The 14,577-nt window shown below is 44.8% G+C and overlaps 1 protein-coding gene across 1 annotated transcript in view; it reads right to left on the bottom strand.

Moving 5' to 3' along the window:
• The window catches only part of AGBL4 (AGBL carboxypeptidase 4), a 1,430,302-nt gene that overhangs the window by 99,439 nt on the left and 1,316,286 nt on the right, over positions 1-14,577 (bottom strand). Inside the window, exon 9 of the mRNA XM_043449387.1 lies at positions 5,451-5,562. Within this exon, the coding sequence (XP_043305322.1) occupies positions 5,451-5,562 (112 nt within the window). The remainder of the gene's footprint in view (positions 1-5,450; positions 5,563-14,577) is intronic.

Below are 14,577 nucleotides of genomic sequence, written 5' to 3'. Positions count from 1 at the left end.
GAACTATGGATGGAGGTTTCTGACATTATACAGGAGGCAGTGATCAAGACCATCCCCAAGAAAAAGAAATGCAAAATGGTTGTCTGAGGAGGCCTTACAAATAGCTGAGAAAAGAAAAGAAGTGAAAGGCAAAGGAGAAAAGGAAAGCTATACTCATTTGAATGCAGAGTTCCAAAGAATAGCAAGGAGAGATAAGAAAGCCTTCCTCAGTGATCAGTGCAAAGAAATAGAGAAAAACAATAGAATGAGAAAGACTAGAGATCTCTTCAAGAAAATTAGAGATACCAAGGGAAGTTTTCATGCAATGATGGTCACAATAAAGGACAAAAATGGTATGGATCTAATAGAAGCAGAAGATATTAAGAAGAGGTGGCAAGAATACACAGAATACAAAAAAAGATCTTCATAACCCAGACAATCACGATGGTGTGATCACTCATCTATAGCCAGACATCCTGGAACATGAAGTCAAGTGGGCCTTAGGAAGTATCACTATGACCAAAGTTAGTGGAGGTGATGGAATTCAAGTTGAGCTATTTCGAATCCTAAAAGATGATGCTGTGAAAGTACAGTATGCCAGCAAATTTGGAAAACTTAGCAGTGGCCACAGGACTGAAAAAGGTCAATGTTCACTCCAATTCCAAAGAAAGGCAATGCCAAAGAGCACTCTAACTACTGCACAATAGCACTCATCTCACATGTTAACAAAATAATGCTCAAAATTCTCCAAGTCAGGCTTCAACAGTACATGAACTGTAAACTTCCAGATGTTCAAGCTGGGTTTAGAAAGGGCAGAAGAGCCAAAAATTAAATGCATCATCAAAAAAGCAAGAGAGTTCCAGAAAAACATCTACTTCTGCTTTATTGACTATGCCAAAGCCTTTGACTGTGTGGATTACAACAAACTGTGGAAAATTCTTAAAGATATGGGAATATCAGACCACCTGACCTGCCTCCTGAGAAATCCTGTATGCAGGTCAAGAAGCAACAGCTAGAACTGGACATGGAACAACAGACTGGTTCCAAATTGGGAAAGGAGTCCGTCAAGGCTGTATATTGTCACCCTACTTATTTAACTTACAAGCAGAGTACATTATGAGAAATGCTGGACTTGATGAAGCACATGCTGGAATCAAGATTGCTGGGAGAAATATCAATAACCTCAGATATACAGATGACACCACCTTTATGGCAGAAAGTGAAGAATAACTAAAGAGCCTCTTGATGAAAATGAAAGAGGAGAGTGAAAAAGTTAGCTTAAAGCTCAACATTCAGAAAACTAAGATCATAGCATCTGGTCCCATCACTTCATGACAAATAGATGAGAAAACAGTGGAAACAGTGACAGACTATTTTTTTGAGTTCCAAAATCACTGCAGATGGTGACTGCAGCCATGCAATTAGAAGATGCTTGCTCCTTGGAAGAAAAGCTATGAACAACCTAGACAGCATATTAAAAAGCAGAGTAAAAAGCAGAGACATTACTTTGCCAACAAAGGTCCATCTAGTCAAAGCTATGGTTTTTCCAGTAGTCAGGTATGGATGTGAGAGTTGGACTATAAAGAAAGCTGAGCGCCAAAGAATTGATGCTTTTGAACTGTGGTGTTGGAGAAGACTTTTGAGAGTCCCTTGGACTGCAAGGAGATCCAACTAGTCCATCCTAAAGGAAATCAATCCTGAATATTCATTGGAAGGATTGATGCTGAAACTGAAACTCCAATAATTTGGCCACCTGATGTGAAGAACTGACTCATTTGGAAAGACCCTGATGCTGGGAAAGATTGAAGGTGGGAGCAGAAGGGGACGAAAGAAGACGAAATGCTTGGATGGCATCACCAACACAATGGACATGAGTTTGAGTGAACTCCGGGAGTTGGTGATAGACAGGGAGGCCTGGTGTGCTCCAGTCCATAGGGTCACAAAGAGTCAGACATGACTGAGGGACTGAACTGACCTGAACACATAGATAACAGTCTGTAAGGTTTTTTGTTTTTTTTTTTTGTACCTCCTAGCAAAATTTATGGGGCTTCCCCAGTGGTTCAGTGGGTTAAAGAATTCTCCTGCATGCAGGAGACACAGGAGACTCAGGTTTGATCCCTGGGTTGGGAAGATCACCTAAAGGAAGGAAATCCCCTGGAGGAGGGAATGGCAACCCTCTCCAGCATTTTTGTCTGAAAAATCCCATGGATCAAGAAGCCTAGCAGGCTAAGGGTTGCAAAAAGTCAGGTATGACTGAATACATATGCATTTCATGGAGTTCCCTCTGCATTCCCCTTCAAGGCGGCTAAGGAGAAGGGGATGAAAGAGGATAACATGGTTGGATGGCATCACTGACTCAATGGACATGAATCTGAGCAAACTCTGGGAGATGGTGAAGGACAGGGAAGCCTGGTATGCTGCAGTCCATTAGGTTGCAAAGAGTAGGACATGATTGAGTGACTGAACAACAACAAAATTTATAAATCTATAATATTTATCAGTATTTACTTGTTTAATAGGGCTCCCCAGGTGGCACTAGTGGTAAAGAACCTGCCTGCCAATGCAAGAGACATAAGAGATGCAGGTTTGATTCCTGTGTTGGGAAGATCCCCTGGAGAAGGAAATGGCAACCCACTCCATTATTCTTGCCTGGAGAATCCCATAGACAGAGGAGCCTGGCAGGCTATAGTCCATGGGGTTGCAAAGAGTCGAACACGACTGAAGTGACTGAGCACGCACACACTTTTTTAATGTCCATGTCCCCACTAGATTGTAAGGGTTAGTGTTGTGTTCACTATTTCAACTACTATACCTGATATTTAGAAGTTACTTGATAAATATTCTTGGGAAGAGGAAGGAAAGACTGGAATAGGATTCTGGGCAAAGGGAGAGAGAAGAAGAGAGGAAGAGATGGAGGGAACTGGGGTCCTCGCCCAGGTCAGTTTGGGTCCCATGTTAGAGCCCCATCCACATCCTTGCTTGGGGAGAAAAGGAGTGGACTTTCAGGAGAAGGCAGCTCCCACAGCTCGCTCAGCTTCCAAGTGTGTTGATCACCAACTTGCTGATGATCAACCTACTCATGGCACAAAGAATATCCTAATACCCCCGAAACCCCTGATCATGTTCTGTAACACGATCAAGTGCCCAGTTGCCTGGGAGCCAATCGGTGACTTCAGATTGATGATGGTCTCTTCTCTTTAACAAACCTGACACCCTCCCTTTGGTTCCACCCCGAGTTCTCTCCTTGGGGATTCACCTAAAACACCACGTTGTTCTGTGGCCCCCACTCTGTCATCTCTCCTGTCTCATGTCTTTTCTTTGGTCATGTCTGTTTATCCCTTCTGTGAATAGCTGTTTGGAATCTGTCCAAACAGCGACCCCATGGACTGTAGACTACCAGGCTCCTCTGTCTGTGGGATTTTCCAGGCAAGGGTACTAGAGTGGGTTGCCATTTCCTTCTCCAGGGGATCCTCCCAACCCAGGGATTGAACCTGGGTCTCCCACAGTGTAGGCAAACACTTTACCCTCTGAGCCACCAGGGAAGCCATAAACCATATTACAGTGGGCCTAATAGGATTTACCATGTTCAGTCCAGCTCAACTCAACATATAGTTATTGAATACCTATTTTTTAACCACATCAGAAAAAATGTGGGGCTGTTCTCTTTAAGAAGGAGATGGCAGAAGAAGGAGGAGTGGCGAGTCTATCAGGGAGGTTGCAGTTAACACCGAACTCTGGGGGGGAAGAACTCAGTTGACAACAGACACCTCCTTCAAAATTTAGAAGCAACTTCTCTCTGCCAGGAAAGCTCGTCAGGATGGATCAAGCGTTCAGGGTAATAACGGAGTTTGGTGAGCACAGCTAACAGCTTCTTTTGTAGACAAGAAGGGGTGAGTTGGAGAAAGAAGCAGATATACTAAAGCTGTGGCTATGTAAGCCCTGATGGCAGGCGGGCTGTAAAAGACCGAGGGAGGCAAAGCTCCCAGAGGAGGATCAAGACGGCTGTTGAGTTAACTACTCTGCACCTAAGCACTTACTTTTTCACGAATTCTTACTTGTAAAAACAAGATAAATACACTTGCTTTTCTGTACACATTTTTGTCTGGCCAATAAAGACTGCTCTTTAATTTAGGATATTCTTATTGGCATCTTCAAAGAAAGCAAGTAAAATGTGGTACGCAGGTGTATCACTGAAATACCCCAACTCTGGAACCTTTGCTGTCTTAGCAATCATGTCTGTCACCTGATGGCAGCCAAGGGTCATAAGGCACGGTCAGCAATGTTGGAAGAGACTTGGATGTAATCTCACTATGTTGTCTCCCAAACATTTGATTCTCCTCCATGCACTATTTTTGACAGTGTCATTTAGCTTCAAGTTGAACACTTTAAGTAAGGCCAAGTTCACAGCTCACACACCTGTTCCATCATTGGGCAACTCTAATGGTTAAAAAGCTCTGTTTCTCTATCGGCCTTACCTCTTTCTTTGGTTCCAAGTGGAAGAAGTCTGTCCTCTCTCATAACTCTTCAGAGAGTTCTCTCAGCTATGAAACCCCAATATCTTCTCCTATTTCTCACAGTCTTGCCCCATGAACAAACTCAGTATGGACCTCCCCGTTTCCCTTCTTCCTGGAACAGCAGGTCCTTTTATCTGGGAATATGTTCATCACTACAACATACACTGCAAGTTTGGCTACATGACTCCGGTGAGACTCTTCTGTCCTGACAGATCCTCACCTCTTGGGCCAGAGTTGCCTTGCCCAGAGGTGGCCATGTCCTCCCAGTCAGGCCAAGCACAGTCCACTTGGAACTGGAGCTAGAATATGAGACTGAGTCACTCTCTCTAGTGGAAGAAGTGCTGGATGTGATACTTGGCACATGTTCCCTACAGGTACAGGAGGCCAGACTGCAGTCTTTGCCTATATGGGGCTCTGGGATTATTCTAAAAAATTCTCTTGTTACCAGCCCAGGTTGGATGCATGAGACAAGTGCTCAGGGCTGGTGCACTGGGAAGACCCAGAGGGATGGGATGGAGAGGGAGGCGGGAGGGGGGATCGGGATGGGGAACACATGTAAATCCACGGCTGATTCATGTCAATGTATGGCAAAAACCACTACAATATTGTAAAGTAATTAGCCTCCAACTAATAAAAATAAATGGAAAAAAAATTCACTCTTCTTTGTAAATTAGCTCAAGTTGTATTTCTTTTGCTTGTAACCCAAGAGCCCTGACAACTGTTAAGTGGGTATATTTCCTTCATCCCATGAGATCTCCACAACTGAAGCTGGTGTTTGTGAGGGGTGGGGAAGGCACTTGCCCAGTTCAGAGAAGAGACCAGCAGGCCTAGTCCCTCCCTGACTTTGACCCTGAATTCCTCATTTGCAGCCCCTGGTGGACTGTCCCGGTACCACATTGCTCCTTTCCCAGATCAAGCCGTCAGACCAGCAATTGCTGAGGAGGTTCAGTTACTCACGGGGTCGTTGTACATCTGAATGATGAGCTGTTTCACCCCATGCAGGGTGGGGTGGGCCCACGGAGAGGGATCCAGCCAGTGGCGGTTCAGGTCGAACCCCATCAGAGAGCACCTAGGCAGTACCCAAAGTCAGAGTCAGTACACAGAGGACAAGCCAAGCTCCTCACTTCTCCAAAATACAGTTAGGAATGGGAGCAGTCATTATGTCACTTACCTAGTGCACTTTTTTTTGGTTTTTTTTGGCCAGAGACAGCACTGAGGATATTTTACATGTATTAATTCAGTTACTTTCAACAACACTATAAGGCGCTGCTATTATAATTCTCACTTGACAGGAAAAGAAACTGAGTCATGGAGAGGTTCAAACATATTTCTGTGGAGCCGTCTCACTTCCGTGATCATGCCCTGAGACCATAGACGCGTGTGCTTCTTCTATACAGGGCCAGAAAGAAGGATCAGGCCCAAACCACTGGCATCCCCTCTGTTCCTCCCTGTCTCAGTACTCACAGCCAGTCCACTGTGTCTACCTTCAAAATATACTCAGAACCGAGCACTTCTTTATCACCTCCACTACTGTCCCCTTGAGCTTGGACCAAGCTCAGTACTGTAATACTCTCTTACCTGGTCTTGTTTCCACCCTTGTACGTCCCACCCTACCTCATCCTAGATACCCATCTCCCATTTCCCATACAATAAACAGGGTGATCCTATTAAAGCATAAGTCTGATTATGGCCCTTTTCTGCTCAAATGGTTCTCTACTAGATGCAGAGTAGAAGCCTAAGTCCTTACCACCAGCTACAAGTGACCATGTGGTCCCCTCTGTTATCTGCTATGAGCTCAGCTCCTACCACCATCCTCTGTTGCTTCTGTGCCAGATTCTGGCCTCTTACTGTTCCTCCAACACACTGGGTACTTCCAGCCCCAGGACTCTTGTACAGCTCGTCCCCTCGGCCTGGAAGCCTCTTCCTCCAGATAGGTTCAGGATCCGTTCTCACTTAGCACCAATCTTAGCTCACAGGTCACCTGCTCAGTGAGAGCTACCCTGCCCACCTTCTCCATGACCTCTCTTGGGTACATTCATTACTTCATTAGGACAAGTGGGACCATGACCTCCGATCTCCCTGTCTCCCTCTTCCTCCTATTCTTCCTCCAGATTGACTCAAAGCCCTGCTTGTGCTTGGGAAGAGGTACCTCCCCAGGTCTCTGGGTCTGTGCCTCCATCTGCTGGACCTTCGCATGCTGTAGGTACTCTCCAGGCCAGCCCAGGCTGAGGGACAACTCCAGAAACCCATGCTTGCTCACAACTCAAATGACTGTGCCCATCCTTTTTCTGTCTCCAGAATGTCTCCCACACAGATCTGATGATCATGCTTTCTTGATCAAGATTCATCTATGATTCTCCATCACCTGTAGGATAAAATTCTGCTCTTTGCAGATTTTTAATCAGATTTAAAACTGATGATGGCCTTTCTTTGCCTGAATGCCCCTTTTTTCTCTCTCTATCCCTCTGTCCTATTATTTAATCCATTCCATCTTGCTTCCCAAACCCTTCCCTCTATTCCTTAAGTAATAAAATTTAACGCCCCTTCTCAGGTGGCTCAGATGGTAAAGAATCTGCCTGCAGTGCAGGAGACCTGGGTTTGATCCCTGGATCGGGAAGATGCCCTGGAGGAGGGCATGGCAATCCACTCTAGTATTCTTGCCTGGAAAATCCCATGGACAGAGAAGCCTGGAGGGCTGTAGTCTATGGGTTCTCAGAACTGGACACAACTGAGTGACTAACACTATATTACTACTACAACTTATTACAGGTACATTCCCACCTCTCACCTCATTCAGAAAAAAAATAAAAAGGACTCTACTGGGGACCACCAGTAGGAACACTAAGACTACCTCTCCTTCAAGGTGACTGGGGAGTAAATAATAATAATTTCCTCTCTTACTTAAAATAAGCGGGCTGGGAACCCCATGGGGGAATAATTAATGTTTCGTGGGGACACATGGGGAAAGGCTTCATTGAGGAGAAGCCATTTGACTTGGGTCTTACTGAACAAACGTTTGCAGGTGTGGGGGCAGAAGGGAAAGTGTAAACAAAGAAAGGAATTATGAAGCCACCCCGGCTTCTGGAGGAATGATGGGCAATTTGGTTTGATCGAATCACAGAGGATGTAGTGAGGAGGTGGTGACAGTGAATTATAAAGGGAGTGGGAGGGGAAATCTAAGGGCCTCCAATGCCTGGCAAGGAGGTTCACTGTTTTATCTTCACATTTCTGTATTTAGATGAATCAAGTGCTGATGTTGGCTTCTCACTGATGGTGGAGTGGAAACAGAGTTTTATATACATTTAACAATATCATTACCATCACAATTAAGGGGTCACAGTAAACAGAACAGTTACTGATATTGTTTGTCTCAAAAATCAAGTACTTTACTAAGTGTGAAATACTTCATTAAATGTCAACCTTATGAGAGAGTGCTATTATTATTCCCATTTTGCAGATGTGGAAACTGAAGCACAGAGCCTGAGAGAACAGGTGAAGTCATGATCAGCTTATGAACATTCTCACAATTGCATGCTCACAAGAAACACAGTCTAACATAGTCTAGAGAAAGAAGATCTGCTCACAGGCTCATGTCCATTTATAATTCAGAACCCTGTGATGAGGATTAAATGAGATAATACATGTAACAAATTTAACTTCACACAGGTTCTGGCACATGGTGCAATCAACAATGTTACATTGTCCCCTTGTAGTTTGCCGTGGTTTTGTGCTACGCGATGTATGAGCAGCATAAACTGATGGATTTGCGATCCATCAGGGGCTGGAGTGGGCAGTGGACAGTGGTGGTCAGGAATGACCTCCTGGCTTTCTCGCCCAGTCTGGAAATCAGGCAGATCTGAGTTCATATCCATGCTCTGTTCCCTCCTAATGTCGTAGGCATTTGCCCATTTTCTTCTGCCAATGCCAGCATCTAACTGCGAGATGGAGCAGAGTTGGGGAGAGTTCATTCCTCTGTCATTACAAGATGCTGAGACTGTGGTGGTGCCTTTTCTCTTACCACACAAGAGAGATGAGCCAGATGACCTGGCAGGCAGGGGAGCAGCAAGAAACCCAGACTTAGGCCACAGCTACTTCTGCCCAGGACTTAAACTTGGATCAGGTGATGCGAGGCTGGCAGTTGGGTCACGCAGCAGTGCTATGGTGGAACAGAGGCAGATTATTTCTGCCAACAGCCATTTATTTCTGTCCTCCAGAGCTACTCTGTTAAGTTGGTTGTTTTCCAAATCTGGACCTCCAGCTTCTGCTTCATTCTGTTAGCCCCTTCCTATAAATTTCACGTTTTTGTTTAAGTGGAAGGGTCAGTCTCTATTTCTTTAACTGAAAGCATCCCTAACTGTACGGCTCTGTGGGCAAATTTATGGAAAACTCCAGCAGGTCCTCTATATTGTCTGCTTCCCAGTGGCTGGTCACCAAGCAGGAGAAACCATTGATCTGGGTATTGTTCCCACAGAGTTTTTCCAGCCTGCACTGAGCACCTAAAAATTTGGAAGGGAACACTGTCACTGATAACAGGATTTAATCATAAATAACTGTATCCTTAGAGATGGTTAGCTTACTTACTTCTCCCTCTTCCAAATATGAATGCCTTCAGCAAAGTCTTGGCCAAGTCACTTGTTCCATGACACCGCCAGGCCCTGGTACTCACCATCCCCCAAACAGCTTATCCCATTCTTGGAAAGCTCTGTTAAGAAAATCTTCCTCGTCTTTAGCTGAAATTTGTCTTCCAGTGACTTTCTCCATCAGTCTCAGCCTTGCCCCACAGAATAACACAGAACAATGAGGTTATGTTGGGAAGACTAGAAGCTTTGGAAGTCAGTTAGGCTTAAGTTTGGCTGTACTCCTTACCAGCTATGTGACTTTAAAATTTCTTTTTTAAAAACCCCTCTGGGTTTCTGTTTTATCATATGTGTAATGAAGAGAACAACCTTGCCCTGGATTGCATACATGAGCAAATGTCTACAAATGGCCCAGGAGAATCCTCAGACAGAATGAACATTGAATAAAGGGTAGCCAGTGATGGCAGCAGCACTGGTGGTAACGTGGTATATTGCTGAAATTGTCTGAGCCTAAATATCATCTCCTCCAGGAAGGCTTGCTGACTTACTCTCTGCAAATACATGGTGGGTGTTTTTCCTCTGCTCCTGTGGCATCTATTGCTCCCCCATCAGGGTGGCTACCATGTAAAATATAGTCATTGTTGAGTCTGTCTTCCCCACTGGACCATGAGTTCCTCAAGTGTAAGGATGATGTCTTTTTCATGTTTGTATTGCTGCGCCTGACAAGAAGCCTGGACTACAGCAGACATTAAAGATGTAGTTGTTGAATGAACATTTCATTCTTTCCCAAGCATTTTCCTATATCCTATGATATAGTTCTCAGAAACATCCAGCCACACAGGCAGATTGCAATTTTTTCAAGTGAAAGCACTGGAGGCCAGAGCAAATAAGCCATTCTCCCAAGGTCAGCTAACCAGTACTGCACAGGGCCCAGACTGGAATCCAGGAGGTGTACTGGCTCTGGTCTCCATGATCTTCACACCTGGTCACGCTGCTTCCTGGGAGCCTCTCTGATTCAAAAAATTGAGATTCAAAACGGAAGGAAAAGTGTCATTGCTGAGAGATCCTGAAAGATCCACTCCTTGATTCAAACTTCAGATGAAAGCAGAGTATGGCTGAGGATTCAAAGGCAACTCAATCCTCAAGAATCCTGGAGTGCTTTAGAAGCTAAAGCATTTGTGAAACTCTTAAATCAGCAGTACCTGTGCTGGGTTCTTTTTGAGCTGATATATTTTTTTTTAATTAGTTGGAGGCTAATTACTTCACAACATTTCAGTGGGTTTTGTCATACATTGATATGAATCAGCCATAGAGTTACACGTATTCCCCATTCTGATCCCCCCTCCCACCTCCCTCTCCACCCGATTCCTCTGGGTCTTCCCAGTGCACCAGGCCCGAGCACTTGTCTCATGCATCCCACCCGGGCTGGTGATCTGTTTCACCCTTGATAATATACATGCTGTTCTTTTGCAACATCCCACCCTCACCTTCTCCCACAGCGTTCAAAAGTCTGTTCTGTACTTCTGTGTCTCTTTTTCTGTTTTGCATATAGGGTTATCGTTACCATCTTTCTAAATTCCATATATATGTGTTAGTATGCTGTAATGTTCTTTATCTTTCTGGCTTACTTCACTCTGTATAATGGGCTCCAGTTTCATCCACCTCATTAGAACTGATTCAAATGAATTCTTTTTAACGGCTGAGTAATATTCCATGGTGTATATGTACCACAGCTTCCTTATCCATTCATCTGCTGATGGGCATCTAGGTTGCTTCCATGTCCTGGCTATTATAAACAGCTCTGCGATGAACATTGGGGTGCACGTGTCTCTTTCAGATCTGGTTTCCTCAGTGTGTATGCCCAGAAGTGGGATTGCTGGGTCATATGGCAGTTCTATTTCCAGTTTTTTAAGAAATCTCCACACTGTTTTCCATAGTGGCTGTACTAGTTTGCATTCCCACCAACAATGTAAGAGGGTTCCCTTTTCTCTACACCCTCTCCAGCATTTGTTGCTTGTAGACTTTTGGATAGCAGCCATCCTGACTGACGTGTAATGGTACTTGAGCTGATTTTTAAAGAAAGCTTCTATTGGCAACCAGCCTATCAGTAGAAAGACTGATATTTATTGAAGAAAACATCTTAGTAAAGTTGTAGGAGCTCTGGCTAGGGACCGGAGGACAGGCCTCACCTTTAATGTCTACATCATCTTAGGAAAGACATCTCCCTCTCCTAGGCTCCATGCACTTTGTAGAATGAGGGGGCTACACTTCATGCATAAAGGACTCTTCCAGCTCTCTTATTAAATGATTCAAAGACATCAGTAACTGGGCTTTACCTCTGAAGCTAGGGAGTTGGAAGAAGCATACATTTTGAAAAAGGTTAGGTTGAAATACAAAAAGAACAACACAGTCGAGGAAAGAGATTGATACAGTTTTTAAAAGAAATGCCAAATAATCAAGAATTACCAATATCTTAACATTTATTGCATGAGTTTTCCAACATTTGAGATTTGCATCAGACCCAATCCTTGCCTCTAGGAGTTCTCATGTTGCTCAGAGCTTTGAGGAGAAGACGGAAAGTTTGTCAAAGTCAAGACAAGAGAGAACATTCCAGAGTTGGTGGCATGTACAAAGTCAGGGAAATTCTACGCCTTCCTAACAGTGTGATGCTTGTGTCCTTCACTGGGTCATGGGCTGGTGCAGGTTATTCCTCATCAGTGGTTTCAGGACCCAAATCAACTGCCTAAAGACGGGGAATGAACAAGATGACCTCTAGATGCCCAACTTTCACCCCTGTGGTCTCCACTTTAGAGTCCCTGAGTGTAAAAGCCAGGGTTTCTACTCTAGGCCTCTGTCTCCTTGGTCCTCTATTATTTTGTTACTTATTTTCAAGGTAAAATTTCTGAATGAGCTCAAAATCAGGACTCAAGTTCTGACACAAGTGGGGCTGTTTATGGTACCAGTGAGATTGAATATTCGACATTAGGACCATTCTAAAAAATTCAAATTTATGAAAGTCGAATTTATAAATAGCTGTGTAATATGTGGCTTCCCTGGTAACTCAGCTGGTAAAGAATACACCTGCAATGCAGGAGACCCGGTTTGATTCTTGGGTTGGGAAGAACCTCTGGAGAAGGGATAGGCTACCCACTCTAGTATTCTTGGGCTTCCCTTGTGGCTCAGCTGGTAAAGAATCTGCCTGCAATGTGGGAGACCTGGGTTCGATTCCTGAGTTGGGAAGATCCCCTGGAGAAGGGAAAGGCTACCCACTCCAGCATTTTGGCCTGAGAATTCCATGGACTATTCATGTAATATGTAACATCTTTCTCTTGAGCGGGAAATGCTCTTGAGTATCTTTCTTTTTTTCTTCCAAACTGTCAGCCCAGTGAGTGTGGGGACTATGTCTGTGTCATCTTGCCCACCTCCATTCCAACTTTGTATACCATAGACCCAAGTGTAGAGAAGGTTCGATATATTTATTGAATAAATGAGTAAATGAATAGATGAGCAAATACCCTGAAGGTTTGCAAACAAGGTCCAGGTAATTACTTGAAGACATATTTTGAAAAGTATTTAAGCACTTGTTACATGCCAGATACTCTCACGATAACCCAGTGAGGTATGTAGAATTTATCCCCATTTTAAAAATGAGCAAATAAAATCCAAGAGAGAGATGACCTTGAGAAGGTCATTTGACAACCACTAGAATATAGAGCTGGGATTCAAACCCAGGTCTGACTGAACCCAGTGACCCTTTGCCGTCCCTCCAGCCATCAAGGAGGTTGTGTGATCTATGAAAGAGATGCTAGACTACTACTTCATCTGCTCTTTCTGTATGCTCTCCTCCTCCTCTGCCCAATGGCAGAGATACAGTGGTTCTGGAGAACATTATTTAAATGGCAAATAAACAGTTCCATCTTGTGAAGGACACCACACCTCATCCCTGTTGCAACAATGGCAGCTGGAACGAGAGCGATGATTTTAATTCCCCTCCTTATGATTTCCTTTTCATCTCCTCTAAAGGGTAGAGAGGAAGGCAGCTTGGTGGCTCCAGATCAACCTCACCCTGAGCATGTGGGGCCGTGTGATCCTGGAAGGGTGGTATGGACAAATGGAGATATATGGGGCATGCACACAATTGTCCCCCAAACGCAGCAGTTTTTCAGCATTATCAATGAGCTGAATTGGATTAAGTATATTTGCACCAAAAGCAAAATAAATATTGCTTTATTTAATGCCACTAAAAGGTTGGGATTCAATTGCTCTTGGCCTGAGGCAACTTCCAGCTCTATTGATTGGCCAGTGTCAGAATGCCAGGCTATCTATCATCAACAGCTGCTGCAAAATGCCTAGCAGGTGGGCTGGGCCCTGCTGCAGTGGAAACAGAGGGTAGTGGGCAGAGCTCTTTGTCCCAAACACACACACAAGGGGCAATTATATCAACCCACTTCCCATCACCACCACTGAGATATTTAAAGCATTTCCCTCATGTTCCTTCTTACATGATCACAACATGGATGTGGCCCAGACTGTGGAGGCAGAGAGGAGGATAGATAATTACATAGATTCCAACTCAGAAGAATTGGGGTTTGAGCCCCAGATCTACCACTGAGTCATTTTATGACCTTGGACAAATTCAAGTTTTGCTCAGAGACCTAAAAGCGCTGGGAGGGCAGAGCTAAGTCAGTTTCACTTGCCATCGAGTCTTCAGCATTAGCCCAGGGTCAGGTACCTAGCCAACTCACAGTAATGTGAAGAAATGGACATAAACAGAAAGGTTAAGTAATTTGCCCTTAGCTCAGCAAGGAAAAGGGACAGAGACAGGACTTGAACCTGGTGTGCCCAGCTCTAAAGCCTATATTCTTAACCATCACTCTAGTCTCTTGTAGCAGCCCTGGGAGTCAGTTCAGTGCTCGACAGAGGGACTCATATGAGCTGAGGGGTGGATGCAATACCCTTAGCTTTTAAATGGAGAAACTGGGCCTCAAGCAGGACCTAGCATGAAAAATACCTTTATGCAAATGGCCAAACTGCCCGTCATTCCCGGTTGACAACTTAGAAACACGTACCCATCTGGGTGGGCACGTGCTCTGGCCAGATGGGAGCAGAGTTGCAGCCCACCTTGACCCTGGACCAGGAGCCTGTGTGCAGCGCACAAACTGCATGTCTGTGGAAGGTGGCCCTGGGTGTGCCCAAGGTTCACACAGAGCCAGGATGAGCACTCGGGGTTCTGACCTCTAAGGGTCAGCAAGGTCTTGACCCTGTCGTGGGGGTCCTTCTGGCAAGGTGGTAGGATTGGGGAAGGGGCTGCTGAGACCACACCTGGGAAAAGGGTGGAAAAGAGTCTAACCCTAGACTCTCTGGTGCCCCTTCTCCCAGAGCTTATTCCTAGTGGACAAGGAGAAGTGTTGGAGCACCTTCTCCCTCCCTGTGAAGAGCATGTGCTCCGGGATTCAGCCTCCTCCTTTGAGGCTCCTGCTGGACTTGGGAGGATTTCCACGCTGAGA

Source organism: Cervus canadensis, chromosome 2 (assembly GCF_019320065.1).
Source record: "Cervus canadensis isolate Bull #8, Minnesota chromosome 2, ASM1932006v1, whole genome shotgun sequence".
NCBI lineage: Eukaryota > Metazoa > Chordata > Mammalia > Artiodactyla > Cervidae > Cervus > Cervus canadensis.
The sequence above is the reverse complement of the archived record's forward strand: the minus strand, read 5'-3'. Positions and strand labels throughout refer to the sequence as shown.